Below are 14,960 nucleotides of genomic sequence, written 5' to 3'. Positions count from 1 at the left end.
TGTTATGTAACTGATGAGAACCATAAGCAATAAGCTCGTTTTAGATGAAACCCAACAGTAATTGTAGGGCAGATGGAGAGAAAGGGTTTAACCACTGCTAGGGCATTTCTAGCTAATCAGGTGTTTGTTAAACACACACAAACACCCTCCCCCTTCTAGCACAGTGCTGCTAACACAAGTCATTGTGTTTGTCTTGCCACTTCATTGTGACCAGGAGACAATACAGACTTTAATTGGAGAGAGAGGGAGAGTGTCTTACAATTTGAGTCGGAGAGCCCTTTTCAGCAGGTTTGGGTTCTGTGAAAAGAATAAACACATTGATGCTGTTTTATGCAATTAAGATGATTTGCCCTGAAAATGTAAGCTGTAATTTGAGATCTGTTTTTCCATAACCATTTTTCTTTTCTGTGCACTTACACTACACTATAACACAATAATGGTAGTGATCATTATTAATCGGATAACCCACATCTGAATATGCTCTGACATAGGCAAGAAGGGGTCATCGGTTGCTGATTGCAACAGCGCCATAAATAGTTGCAGGCAGTTGATTGTCTCTAGGTCAGAGGTCTGTACATCCATAGTCATTTTAAGGTCCTATTTAAACAAAAGATGCCGAATGAAGCACTGAGTGTTTGCCTAAAACCAGGGCACAGAGTAAACACACAAAAAAAGACTCTCCCACACACTTACACTTAAACACACACACACACACACACCCACACCCACCAAGCACCTGTGGTGTACCTGGTAATTTTCCCAGTAAAACCTGAAGAGTAATGTAGCTTAGAGAAGTTGCTGCATCTGTTAATGTATGCATGTTGCCTATCTGTTTGTGTCCATTGTTTATGCATGGATCAGTCTAGAAGGATGAAAGGGGTTGGTATCGTCATCACGGGGGTAAAAAGAAAATTGGGTTTATGACCCAACCATCACCAAACTAATCTGTCCAGGTCATTTGAAACTATAAATGTGTGAATTGTGTCAAGTATACTGTTGTCTCTAGTCCCCATTGACATGTGTTGACTCGATTTTATTTTTGTCCTTGTAGGACTCAATCAGAACACGCATTCAGAAAGGCAGACAAACACCTAACCTCCACCTTCACTCAACCACTCAGCCTTTCATTTATCAACTTGCATTGTACACATGTTCCACGCAGACAAACATTCAGCTATTTGATTAATGATTACCCTGTAAAGTAATATGTTGGAAGTCAGTGAGATTTGTCCAATCTCTTTTGTGTTTTTCTCCCTAATCTGTAAAATCCAAGGCCGCATGGAGGAATGTTGCTAATGAGGGATAAAAGCTTAACATACGTTTGCACAATGGACTGGTCAAGCAGCGGTTGCTAGGCTACTGCGGCCAGAAGAATGGCCAGGACTCAGAGGGTCTCAAAGCCCTCGTTTTGTTTTGTTCCGTTCATATTTAATCTCCCAGAGAGCCGCGCTACTCTTTTATTGCCACGAACCAAGGGGGATTCCCTCCATCCTTCATTATTTTGCTCCTTCCCTCCCTCGTTCCCTTCAGGCTACTCCTTGGACAGATCATTTGTCACTACATGTCTTACTTTTCCTTTCATGTTTTAGTTTCTGCCAAGTTGTGCCGATACAACCTTTCTTGCTGCATTCGCTCTTCCCCTCCGTGTTTATTGCGCTTTCATTCACTTCATCACTCCCTCCTTGTTTCTCCTCTCCATACATTGGTTCCGTTTTATTCTTTTTGCTGTGGAGTTGCCGAGTGTCGATGGAGCTCTTGATAGGCTAATAGCTGCAAACCACACTGAAACTAGGCCCGGAGCCAACACACACAACCTACATTAACTTTGAAGTTTCGGGTTATGATTGATTAAAGAATAGAATGCCAGGTATGCATGCCTGTACTCCAGCATGGGAGAGCCCCACTGAAACTGACAATGTTCTACTTGGAGCGTGTGCAGCAGCATTCCCCTGTCTATCAATCGCTCTCTCTCGTGCTCTCTCTCTCTCTCGTCTGGTGGATATCTGTAGGCCTAGCAAAAATATCGCCTTAGGGGGAAAGTTAGCAAAGCTTGACTAGGTGTTGCAGGGCAACTATTCTCCGGCTTCTTCACAATTACCCCCAGTGACACACAGTTACTGCCTGCCTTTCTTGGATTAGAGAATGGGCAGAGGGGAGAGAGGAGTGGAGATGCTTTCACTGTGGTTTTTTATGACCTCTCCCTGACTGCACCTATTGTTGCAGGACCTGGTGAAAAGGAAAAGGGCCAACAGCTGAGTAGAGCTGCCTTCCGAGTCAACCACTCCTTTCCCTAGTATCCACATTCAATGGTGGTTAGCATAGCAAGAATTACTAGCCACATACCTTCAACAATTGTTCCAATGTAGTACCTCTCATGGATTGATTTTAGTTTACTCATGAGTTAAACCACAAAGAGGCAAAGAACAGACACGCAGAAAGTGGCCCGCATGGCCATGATGGATGGATGTTTTTATCCATTAACGCTGAGCCTGATCCCACCAACTGGACCACCCTTGCCCCGGGGCACTCTCATAATAACCCAGGAAGATAGACTGGAGAGTAGCTTTGTGACTGCTTCACGCAGGAAGCCTACTTGCTTGGTTGAATTGATTGGCAGCATTGAATAGCTTACAAATAAATTGCCACATAAAGATCCAATATAATTTGAATATGGTCAAACATTGTTCACATCACCATCTCCAGCATGTGCTCCCATGGGGCTGTTTGCTCACAACCTTCCTTGATGTGTATTTATGAGTTGTGCTTTTTACCATAGTCTTTCGTTTACCATTTTTTGATTCCAAAAGCACCTATTCAGGGTCCAACATTAATGTTTTTTTAAATCTACTTGCCCAAAGTCAATTTTTAATTGCCTCTATACAAATAGTTTAATTTATTAGCAGTTTAACAAATAACAACAAAGGCTATACTTAATTTTCATGTTTAATCTTTAAGTAACTAAATCATAACAAGGACACAGAGTGTCATAGATGGATAGCAACAAACATTATTGCATATCAAAAAAGATATGACCCCCTCCCCATCCACCCTCCCCCCAGAGATGGACGCATTAACTGTGAGTGACTGAGCGAGTGAGCTTAACCGTGTGAGTGAGTGAGTGAAAGTACAGGCTATAGCCGATGTTTCACATCTAAAAACCTAATGAAACCATACAAATCTTAATTACACCGATGTGCTCTCTGCCGTACTGATAGCCGTCTTTGTACAACATGCTCTGCATCGAACTTGGCAACTGCTGACTCCGCAATGCTAATGTGTAGCGGTTTCCACAATATTTCAACTGAAAGATTACGCCGCCAATCTGTTTTAATGCGCCTCGTGGTACTGAAGTCACTCTGACAGGCAGCAGTGGATAGTAGGAGCAGGAGGATCAACTCAACCACCATTAGCAGGTTGGGGAAGCTCTGCAGCCTATCAGGGTCTGTTAAAAAGTCTGCCCATACCTTGCTTTATTGGACCTGGGGCAGTACTTTGATAACCACTTTTGTGCTTGGCCACTCCTGGTGCCTTGCCTGACCCCTGTCACAGCTCTCCCTATCCAGTATGTCGGCAAAGTGGTCTGTGATGACACGGAGATGGTCTTCTCCATAAGTGGCCAGGTCTGCCTCCTCTGCAGGCCACTCCCTCGGGTCCAACAAACTCGCAGCAGCCTGAAGAATCTTGTCACCCTCCAGGTCCTTGAAACGGCGCCTTGTGCTTTTGATGAGTGCATCAAGGAGTTTGCTCTTCAATCTATCAACATATATCAAAAAGAAAAAACAAATTCCCGGTCTGTCACTCACAACATTTAATCAAAATTCATTCAGCTACGTGTTTTTAAATCATAGCCGTGCAACATTTATAGAATAGTACAGAAGTTGATCAGACCTAGCCCCCCACCTCCACCCCCCACATACACACACACACTTTGCAAGCCTTACATTCACTTTTCATTTTCTATGGACAAAATACAAAATCAACTTTTTCAGCGTTTTGATAATTTATGCGAGTACCATGTATATATGGTGTTGTTAATTGCCCATTCCCTTTTCATGGTTGTGATGTGGTCGTAAAATAATCAGTTTGATCATTAACAAATATTTTTTTGGGAAACACAAAATGCTAAACCCATAGAAAATGAACTGCGAGTGCAAGGTTTGACTGACAGATTGATAGTATAACATTATATAGATACTTTCCTTCAACAAGCTATGTCAGTGTGGTGCAGCGTACTCGGGTCAATCCCATTCTTCTGTTGAAGCGCAATCACACTGGAGTAGGCAGTGAATGGCTGCGTCTTTTTTAAAACATGATATGCTGTGGTAATCAGTTTAGCAATTACCTGACTTGCCTCAGCGTTTATGTTTCGTACAAGCACCGGCAAGGTGCGGGAGGAGGGGTTGTCGGCAGCCCTCTTAGCTGCCATACAAGCGAGATGCTGTCAGCTCTTATGGCACTCCAGCGATGTTTTTCAGAAACTTGACATGCCTTTGGAAAACGACCCTGTTTTATTGCCTTGCTCTCAAACTTCTGGCATACTGTGACATAGTTGGAGTTTCACCCACATCCTCTAATGCAATCCAGCTAAACTCCTGTTTTCAGGATAATTAAAAAACTCTCTGACGCTTCAGTTCATAAATTTTGTCTTTTTCAGCCGCCATTTTCTTGTGAGTGATAAGTCTGACAGCCACACATTACATGACTAGCCTACTCAATTCTTGATTTGCCAATGGTGCTTGCCAATGTTCTCTGATGGGTGCAAGGGGAGGGGGGCGGGCTATACTGTGTGCCAGTGAACGAGAACATAATTTATGATACGACGATCAAAAAAATTATTGAAACATTTTTTCTTTCTTTTTTCACCAATTTACTAGCCCAACGTGGCATTTTACTTGCCCTGGGCAATCAGGCAATCCTTATGGTTGAACCCTGCCTATTTCTACTCAATTTTGTTAAAGAAGCGTCCTCTGGCTTTTTTAAAGTGTATACAGTGATGCAGCAAATGCACAAAAAATGTTAACTTAAAAAACCCCACAGTACGTTTCAAGATTTGATGTTTTCAAAGGAAAATTGAGAGGTGGCAAACTAAACCACTTTTCTCCTTTGAGAGGATAAAATGAGGAGAATTGGAACAGTCATTCGCTAGTACTCTCAAATCTATGAGTGAATTGTACACATCAATTTTTTTCTGAATTAAAAATGCTTGTGAGTTTAGGAGACCACCAGAACTCTGATGGGTTGGGAGTTGCTCGGATGGGCCTACATGGCTATGGTACCTAGACAGAGGCAAGCCCACTCCCTACAAGACTGGAGGGAAAATAGGCTATTTGACTTGTGCAAGGATGGGCAGTTACTGCAATGTTAATATTTACATAGATAGACAAAGTATCAGCAGAACAATACTTTGTTAATGAAATACACAATACGCAGTCTTTGCAAACCAACATATCGCCACAAAAAATTTGTATTGGAAACCTTCGTACTTTTAAGAATAAATGTTTGACCTAATGCTGTGGCAGATGTGGGATAGTAAGATAGGATGTAGACAACTCTATATCAAAACTATGTTGTCGTTTGCTAAGTTAATGTCAGTTTTTTGTTTGCAGGTAATGTAAAATTGTCAAAAAGTACTTGGAAGCTGCTGTGAAGAATTACTTCTACACTATGCTTTAAGAAGTGGAGTAGTTTGATAAATATTTTTCTGAATTTAAAGTGAACAGAGTGGCTCTTGGTAGGATTAACTGTAATTCGCAGAACTTTTGAAATATACATCAACTAAAATTGATGTCTATTGTTCTTTTAATGGGATAAACTATGGTATCATTGGTGAATTAATTGTAGAGCGCTTTGAGTGGCTGTTGCAGCTAGAAAAGCGTTATAGAAAATGCAACTTGGTTGGTTGGTTGGTTGGTTGGTTGGTTGGTTGGTTGGTTGATTGATTGATTGATTGATTGATTGATTGATTGGTTGGTTGGTTGGTTGGTTGGTTGGTCGGTTGGTTGAACTTGGATAAATGTAGGCCCTGTTTTGAAGGCAGCGCTTTTGCTTCTGATCTTTTCACTGTCCCACCATGATGAAGCACTGGAAGTCTGCCCCAAGGTTCTCTGATGGGGAGGGGGATGGAGAGAAGGTGTATAGGTAGGGGTGGGAAGAACTGTGGGTGGGGTCTACCCTGGAGCCATATGCATCTTCTTTTCCACTATTGTCCACTCCAGAAGAAAACTGAGCTTTTCTTAAAATTATCGAGCATTATATTTTTCATGAAAGGAAATTGTATAAAGGACATTTTAAGCAGGAGAGAAACGATAAAAAAAAAATAGTTTAAAGGCTCTTTGGATTAAATGTCTTGAATAAAGAAAGAAACTACAGGATTGCTAGTCCTCTCTCCCTTCCAAATTGACCCCAGAGATGGCCTGAGCTTTGTTTTCTAGAGGCATTAGTCTGATTGTAAATGCTTCAGGCTAGCTAACTCATGTTACATTGAGTCTTACCATTAGTTCCATGTCTCAGAAAGGGTCTGAAACCTGGGATGGGATTCTATTTGGGACTTGTCCTGCTATGATACTGGGCAACCAGGGAACACTTTATATTTCCCAGAGGGTGCATGATATTGACTTATTTTCTCTTTTTTTTTCCTTTATAAATTGTAATTGCTCTTTTATTTATGGAGACGCCTTTTTCATAATTCAAAATTTTATTAATAATTCTACAATTCTTCACCATTTTAGTTCCAGAGAAAGTGTTTAGAAAATTGGTGAGATGACGATTTACTGTATTTTGAATATAAATTAAGATTAGTATTGGCAGGGGGATTATTTGCTGGCCAGGGAATCTTCAGTTCTGCTGTCGTGAGGGTGTTTGAAACACCTGCCCTCAGAATGCATTAGAGGCTGATGTGATTTGAAAACCCTTTATATTGGGATTTTCGCTGGAGGATAATCATTCATCAATTATTGTGATGATTCTCAGAACTTCGAATGGGGTTAGAAGGTGATCAGTGGAGGTGGTCATTACGGATAAATTACTGGTTTGGGTGGGGCCCCAATGTGGTGGTTTTGTTGTCAGATCCTAGAGGGAGATCAGTTATCAATGAACATGCCTACATGAGCTGGTACGTAACCAATCTGTCTACGGTCATCTCTAATATATTTAGAAGTTGGTTTAATTTGGAGCAGAGCCTTTGATAGCTAAACCAGAGTTTACTATCAAGACCCTGTTGTCATGGCCTCCCCTAAACCAAGGGGAGGTTGAAATGAATCCAACAATGCCAATCATACCATTAGCCATAGTGACATAACGACAAGCTCCTTAGCAACAGAAGGGGAGCAGGAATGTCGAGCGCAATGGCTAAACTATGAAGCTAAGTTTTCAAGATGATCCAAGCATAAAGTCAGAAGTACATATAAGAAAATGCAGACGGGAGATAGACCTTTCACCAGAAATTTCTCGAGTGACTTTCAGGTATCAACAGAGAGCAAAATTGATAGGCACGGTATGCTCAACGGTTCATTAAAAAAAAGACAGATTTACCCTAAAACTACTGTTCCTCCGAGTTGTGTAACAATTCTACCGCAAATCATTAAAACTGTACAGAGCCTGCTGGGAGGAATCTGTGGAATCAGAGTGAGAGAATCCAACAGGAACTAGCAGTATATCATTGCCCTAGCGGAACCTGTTTGTAATGGAATGCCTTTTGTTGCATTCTGAGTAGAGGATCCCCTTATAATGCCCCAGGCACGATACTGTTTTTTGGCGATCTATAGGAGTCGTGCGAGGGTTGAAATGCTGTTTTTTTTTTTTGTTGTTGTTTTTTTTTTGTGGCCGACTTCAACTTCCCTGGGTGCCCTTGAAATTTGCCGAGAAGGCCCCCTTCAAAAAGTTAATGTCTTCCACTAAATGTCATCTGTTCGAAGTTAAATACCAAAATTATTTTCATTTGTTTTCCTTTTTTGCTGAACAGAGCCTTTTTATAAATGGGAATCAAAACAGAAACTTTAATGCAATTTTTTTAACCAGGATGATTGTATTAAGATGTATGCTTACTCCCATCCTGTCGTGTCTGTGATAACGATGACAAAGGTTTGACCATGAACTTGTGTGCATGTGTGTGTGTGTGTGTGTGTGTGTGTGTGTGTGTGTGTGTGTGTGTGTGTGTGTGTGTGTGTGTGTGTGTGTGTGTGTGTGTGTGTGTGTGTGTATACGCGCACACGTTGACACGTTTTGCCCAGGCCTTCATGTGACTGAGTAAGTCCAAGGTCAGTCAGCGATAACATGACGCTTTGAGAACCAGCCAAGTTATTAGACTGTATGCACACAATGCCTAGCTTCTATCGGTGGTTGATAATTGTGAGTAATATTGGCGACAAAGGGGAGGCATGCTTTACGCTAGTATGTCACATATTAGATGATAGAATTCAACCACCTTGACTTGTTTGAGAGTCACACTTTTACATTGTGTAAATTGTGTTGATATCGCCGCCTACGTTGTTTTTCTTCTTGGGATAAGTCCTGTTGCACTCCTAAGCTTTCCCTCAGCTGGGCGTCTATCCTGTGAGAGGTTTCAAAACCTCTGACTGCTCTTTTAAGGCACAGTATCTGTTTAGATGTGAACTCGGTACTTCTCAAACTACTTACAGGAAAATTTTGATCCTTTTTTTTTTAACCTTGTGTTCATTTCACGTGCCCTTTGCATGAATTCCATTTGTTTTCTTTTTCTTGATTTGGTTTGGATTCCAGTTGCCTTATTTATGGAAACCTAATCTGAAAAAAGTTTGTGCTTGCGTGCAGGCCCAAGCCGTAATTGCAATTAAGTTTGCTGAACCAGTTGGATTTGTTTTTTCTTTTACATATTCCAAAAGCTACTGTAATACTTATTCATAGGGGAACTAAGTTAACCCAATTGTACCAAGTTTTTATCAAGACATATGAGCCCTGCGGTCTATTCCGTTGCCTACCAACATGGGGATTGCCGGTTCAAATCCCCGCCTTACCTCCGGCTTGGTGGGACATCCCTCCAGACACAATTGGCCATGTCTGCGGGTGGGAAGCCGGATGTGGGTGTGTGTCCTAGTCGCTACACTAGCGCCTCCTCTGGTCGGTTGGGGTGCCTGTTCGGGTGGGAGGGGGAACTGGGGGGAATAGCATGATCCTCCCACGCGCTACGTCCCCCTGGCGAAACTCCTCACATATGGTAGTCTGCAGCCCTCCCTGGATCAGCAGAGGGGGTGGAGCAGCGGCCGGGATGGCTCGGGAGAGTGGGATAATTGACTGGATACAATTGGGGAGAAAAAAAGGAAATTCCACAACAAAAAAAAACCAGACATAAGAGCCCGACAAATCCAAGACATGATTTATATGATCAGACAAGTTGGTTGATGCACACTTAGACCTCGTTGTTTCCATAATGGAAACATGGAAATGTTTCAACATCACATGGTCACAGCTAGTGAGGGATCCACTCAAAGCATCACATGACCTCCATTTAAGCTGTGTGTCTCTGCATATCTTCTAGTTAGTTTCAACTGATGTGGCAAAAAAGCTCAAAGCTCAGATCATATATACGTAACAGAGCAACATGTACATCACAGAGATCTGAGAAGCAAAATTGATCATTGAGCAGCGCTTTTGTAAGTTTGATTCAAAGCCCTGTATTTTTTTTTTTTTTTTATTTGTTAAGTTTGAGTGTTTTTGTGAAGCATTAGCTGTGTGTGGGCTTCCTAGCTGATGAATAACTTCATCCTTGTCCAGAACCAGTGATGTGATCATGAATAAAATCACTTCTGGTTGATCATCATAAACTAAACTACCACCAGTACATACACAAATAAATTGAGTTAGCAGAAAATCAATTTATTCTGTATTGATAAAAATTCAGTACCATTTAAAATGTACTTGCTCTATGAATTTATGCCATGAAGACTAATGTAAACTTAGTTTAGGGTTGGCTTCCCAAAGCTACATATATACCTGCCTGTTACCAGTTAGAAAGTTGAATGTACTCAACCTGTTTTCATATTAAGCATACCTTGGCCAAAGCTGTTTGGAATTCACATATTAGAGGAGTGTGGCTTTACCAAGGAAAATCTCTGTGGATTGGTGTGGTGTTACAGGCAGGTTTAGACAGTTCCGGCTGACTTTAATATGTAGAGGTTTTAGGACCTGGGGACAGGTGCTTTGTGGTGCTGTCAACCTTCTGTTTCTCCAGTAATAAACTACCTGCATACCGCTGACGGCTTCGTAGAATATCAACTATCATCTCTTCACCTGCGTGTTTGTCCCTCACTCTCTCTTTCTATTTCTGTCTCACTCAACCCCTTTCACAAATCTTTCTTTTTACACTCATTTTCTTCTCCTTGCTTATGTCCCACTACACCCCCTTTCATCACACCCATGCCTTACTTCACTCTTGTTCTCTCTTTCTCTATCTCTCACTCACTTTTCCCTCTGCCTCCACCTTAACTCAAACCCCTACTACTCTTATTTAAACCTGCTGCTCTTATTTCCTTCTTCTCCCTTTTCTTTCCCAGTTTACCCATTACTCTCACCACCCACTTTCCAGCCCTTCCATGCTGTTGGGAGCCATGGTCCCTTGCCCATCACTCACTGCCTTGTCTCTGTCTCTCCCTCTCTCAGTTTTATTACTTGAAAAGATTGAGAACGATGACATCGGGAGGAAGACTTTGAAGATCACTGACTTTGGACTGGCCAGAGAGTGGCACAAGACCACCAAAATGTCAGCAGCGGGCACCTATTCCTGGATGGCCCCTGAGGTCATCAAGTCCTCCCTTTTCTCCAAAGGCAGCGATGTGTGGAGGTATAATAAGCATCTTAACATCCACAGAGACTGACACTTTCTCTGGGGGCTCAGCCTGTCCATCCTTTCTGCTGTCTTGTGTTGCTTTTTTTTCTCCTCCCGAGGGGAGTGGGAGTTTCAAATTTCTTTTCTATGTTCTCATACTCTGTTGTACCTGTCACTTTATTTCTGTTGACCTGCCAATCTCCTTTTAGGATTATTTCTTGTCATCATGTCTTTTCAGTGTGCTTTGCTTTTCTTGCCTTTCCTTGGTCAACTTTTTTTTTCCTTCTGCTGCTTTATTTTTTTCCCATTCATTCCATCAAATTCAAGTTAAATTTTTTAAGGCACTGTTAGATAGTGTTACCAGGGTCCTTAGTGTTGTTATTCTTAAGCAGTACATTTTCATGTGTGTGTGTATTTGTGTGTTTGTTTGTTTTTCAGCTATGGTGTCTTGCTTTGGGAGCTGTTGACAGGGGAGGTGCCATACCGTGGGATAGATGGCCTGGCCGTGGCATACGGAGTGGCGGTCAACAAACTGACTCTGCCGATCCCCTCCACCTGCCCGGAACCCTTTGCTAAACTCATGGAAGGTGCAGAAATAGAGGAAGCACACATACAGGAACTGTTCCAAATTATTTCCTTTTATTGAAATTCCACCTTGGCCACACACTCTTATGAAAGACTTCAAAATGAATTGTATCAGTCTTCTTAGACATTTGAGGAGCTTTGATATACATTTTGATGATTCCCTCCCTTTTTCTCCCTAATTGTATCTGGCCAATTACCCCACTCTTCCAAGCTGTCCCGGTCGCTGCTCCACCCCCTCTGCCGATCCGAGGAGGGCTGCAGACTATCACATGCCTCCTCCGATACAGGTGGAGTCGCTAGCCACTTCTTTTCACCTGACAGTGAGAAGTTTCGCCAGGGGAGCGTAGCGCATGGGAGGATCACATTATTCCCCCCAGTTCCCCCTCCACCCTGAACAAGCGCCCCGACCAACCAGAGGAGGCACTAGTGCAGTTACCAGGACACATACCCATATCCGGCTTCCCACCCACAGACACGGCCAATTGTGTCTGTAGGGCGCCCGACCAAGCCGGAGGTAACACGGGGATTCGAACCAGCAGTCCCCGTGTTGGTAGGGAACGGAATAGACCACTACGCTACCCGAACACCTTGATGTATATTTTTAGCACTTTTAATTAATCATGTCAACCCCTGTGAGATCAGAAACAATTATTTTCCAACAAATGCATTCTAAAACAGTTCAACACATGAGCATGAATTTTCGCATAATGCAATACAGTAGATACTTCCCTCAAGCTGCACCAGCTCCCCTCATAAAATAATGCTAATAGATATTGAGCTATTCACATAAGTCAGGATTGTGTTTGTAGACAGTATGTGCACGTTTAGCGCAGGGTTTCAACTTGAAGTTTTGCTAGCCTGTCTTGAGTGGAGGTACTTTTGGTGGTCGCACCAGGACTTGCTATTAGGGAATGTCATTTGAAGAGGGCGTGACGAAGAGTTTTACTGCATTTTCAAAATTTCTCAAATGTAGATACTTAAATCACAATACACAGAGTAGTTGTTCCATAATGTCATTTTAATAGCATACCATATTTTCCGGACTACAAGTTGCACCAGAGTCTAAATCGCACTTGGCAAAAAATGCGTTGTTGCGGCAGAAAAACATATAAATCACTTTGGTTTATAAGTCGTATTTATATGGCGGTACAGTGTATAGCCCTGCAAGGGACTGTTTGCTTAATCCTGCTCCGATTTCTGACCATTACCACCCACTCCCGCAATGTGTGTGTCCACTCCCGCAAACATTCTGACCATTCACGCCCGCACAATAGTTCCACTGATTTTGTGTCTTCTCACATTATTTTACTGTGTAGTATTGATAAAGAGATGCATATTTGTCGGTTATAATGTAGCAAAATTATTTTTAGTGCATAAATACATTCCTAGTTGTGCAATAATTACAATTATTATGGTGCATTAAGTACACCTATTACTGGGCAAAATTACATTGTATTAATTTATTTTACTTACTATTTTAGAACTTGAACTCCTTCACTTGAGGCAACAACTCATCCCCAACCCGGAGTGAGCAATCCACCATTTTCCGATAGAGTATGATGGCCTCAGACTTGGAGGTGCTGACTCTCATCCCGGCCATTTCACACTCAGCTGCAAACTGCCCCAGTGTGCGCTGGAGGTCGCACACTGGGGCACATCTTCTGCGAAGAGCAGAGATGCAATTCTGAGGTTCCCAAATCTGACACACTCCTCACCTTGACTGTACCTTAAGATCCTGTCCATGAATATCACAAATGGAATCGGAGACAGGGGGACTACCTTAGCAGAGTCCGACACCCACCAAAAACGTGTTTGAGTTTGTGCCGAGAATGGGGACACAGCTCTCACTTTGATTATACAAGGACCAGGTGGCTTGTAACAACTGCCCCGGTACCCCCAGTACCCCCATACTCCTTCAGTACCCCCCACAGAGTGCCCGGGGGTACACAGTCATAAGCCTTCTCCAAGTCCACAAAACACATGTAAACTGGCTGGTCAAACTCCCATGCCTTCCTCAGCACTTCTGCAAGGGTAAAGAGTTGGTCCGTTGTTCCGCAGCCAGGACGGAATCCACATTGTTCCTCCTGGATCTTAGGTTTGACAATCAGTTGGAGCCTCCTTTCCAGCACCCTAGAATAGACTTTGCCAGGGAGGCTGAGCAATGTGATGCCGTGACAATTGGAGCACACCCTCCAGTCCCCTTTTTTAAATATGGGAACCCCCACCCCAGTCTGCCACTCCACAGGTACTGTCCCCTGACTTCCACATGACACTGAAGAAGCGTGTCAGCCAAGACAGCCCAACAATGTCCAGAGCCTTCAGCATCTCAGGGCAAATCTCATCCACACCCGGTGCCTTGCCACCGAGGAGCTTCTCAACTACCTCAGAGACCTCTGCCAGGGATATGGGTGGGCCTTCCCCCGAGTCTTCAGACTCTACCTCCTCACACTGAGGATGTGTTAGCCAGGTTCAGGAGCTCCTCAAAGTGTTCTTTCCACCACCCGACAACTTCCCCAGTCCGGGTCAAAAGTTCCCCTCCCCGGGTGAACACAGCCTGAGTCAAGCCCTGCTTCCCCTTCCTGAGTCGCCGGATGGTTTGCCAGAACTTCCTTGAGGCCAACCGAAAGTCCTCCATAGCCTCACCGAACTCCTCCCACACCCGAGTTTTTGCTTCTGCGACCACCGAAGCCGCAGCCCTTCTGGCCTCCCAGTACCTGTCTGCTGCTTCAGGAGACCCCTGGGCCAGCCAAGCCCGAAAGGCCTCCTTCTTCAACCTGATGGCTTCCCTCACCACCAGTGTCCATGAGTGGGTTCTTAGGTTGCCACCTCGACAGGTACCGATGACCTTATGACCACAGCTCCTTTCTGCCACATCTGCAATAGAGGCTTTGAACATGGCCCACTCAGACTCCATGTCCCCAGCTTCCCTCAGGGTACACGAGAACTGCTTCTGAAGGTGGGAGTTGAAGACCTCATGGACAGGGGCCTCTGCCAGACATTCCCAGTTCACCCTCACTACACATTTGGGTTTGACAGGTCTGTTCGGCAGCCTTTCCCACCATCTGATCCAACTCACCACCAGGTGGTGATAAGTTGACAGCTCTGCTCCTCTCTTCACCCGAGTGTCCAAAACATGGCTGCAGTTCTGATACGACCAAAAAGTCTACCATCGATCTTCGGCCTAAGGTGTACTGGTACCAAGTATACTTATGAACTACCTTATGCTTGAACATGGTGGTTATTATGGCCAATCCATTACTCACACAGAAGTCCAATAACGAGGCACCACTCGGGTTCCGATCGGGGAGGCTGTTCCTCCCAATCACGCCCCTCCAGGTTTCTCCATCATAGCCCACATGAGCATTGAAGTCCCCCAGCAGAGCTATAGAGTCCCCAAGTGGAACATATCCAGGACACCACCCAGAAGACTCCCAAGAAAGCCAGATATTCCAAACTGCTGTTCGTTGCATAAGCACACACAACAGTCAGAGCCTTCCTCCCAGTGACTCGCAGTCGTATAGAGGCGACCCTCTCATTCCCCAGGGAGAACTCCCAACACTGCGGCGCTCAACCGGGG

General features: G+C 43.6%; 1 protein-coding gene across 1 annotated transcript in view; it reads left to right on the top strand.

Moving 5' to 3' along the window:
- The window catches only part of map3k21 (mitogen-activated protein kinase kinase kinase 21), a 43,010-nt gene that overhangs the window by 14,329 nt on the left and 13,721 nt on the right, over positions 1 to 14,960 (top strand). The window contains exons 2-3 of the mRNA XM_056291946.1: positions 10,633 to 10,813; positions 11,237 to 11,385. Of these exons, the coding sequence (XP_056147921.1) occupies positions 10,633 to 10,813; positions 11,237 to 11,385 (330 nt within the window). The remainder of the gene's footprint in view (positions 1 to 10,632; positions 10,814 to 11,236; positions 11,386 to 14,960) is intronic.

This window comes from Lampris incognitus, chromosome 13 (assembly GCF_029633865.1).
Source record: "Lampris incognitus isolate fLamInc1 chromosome 13, fLamInc1.hap2, whole genome shotgun sequence".
In the NCBI taxonomy this organism is placed as follows: domain Eukaryota; kingdom Metazoa; phylum Chordata; class Actinopteri; order Lampriformes; family Lampridae; genus Lampris; species Lampris incognitus.
The sequence above is the reverse complement of the archived record's forward strand: the minus strand, read 5'-3'. Positions and strand labels throughout refer to the sequence as shown.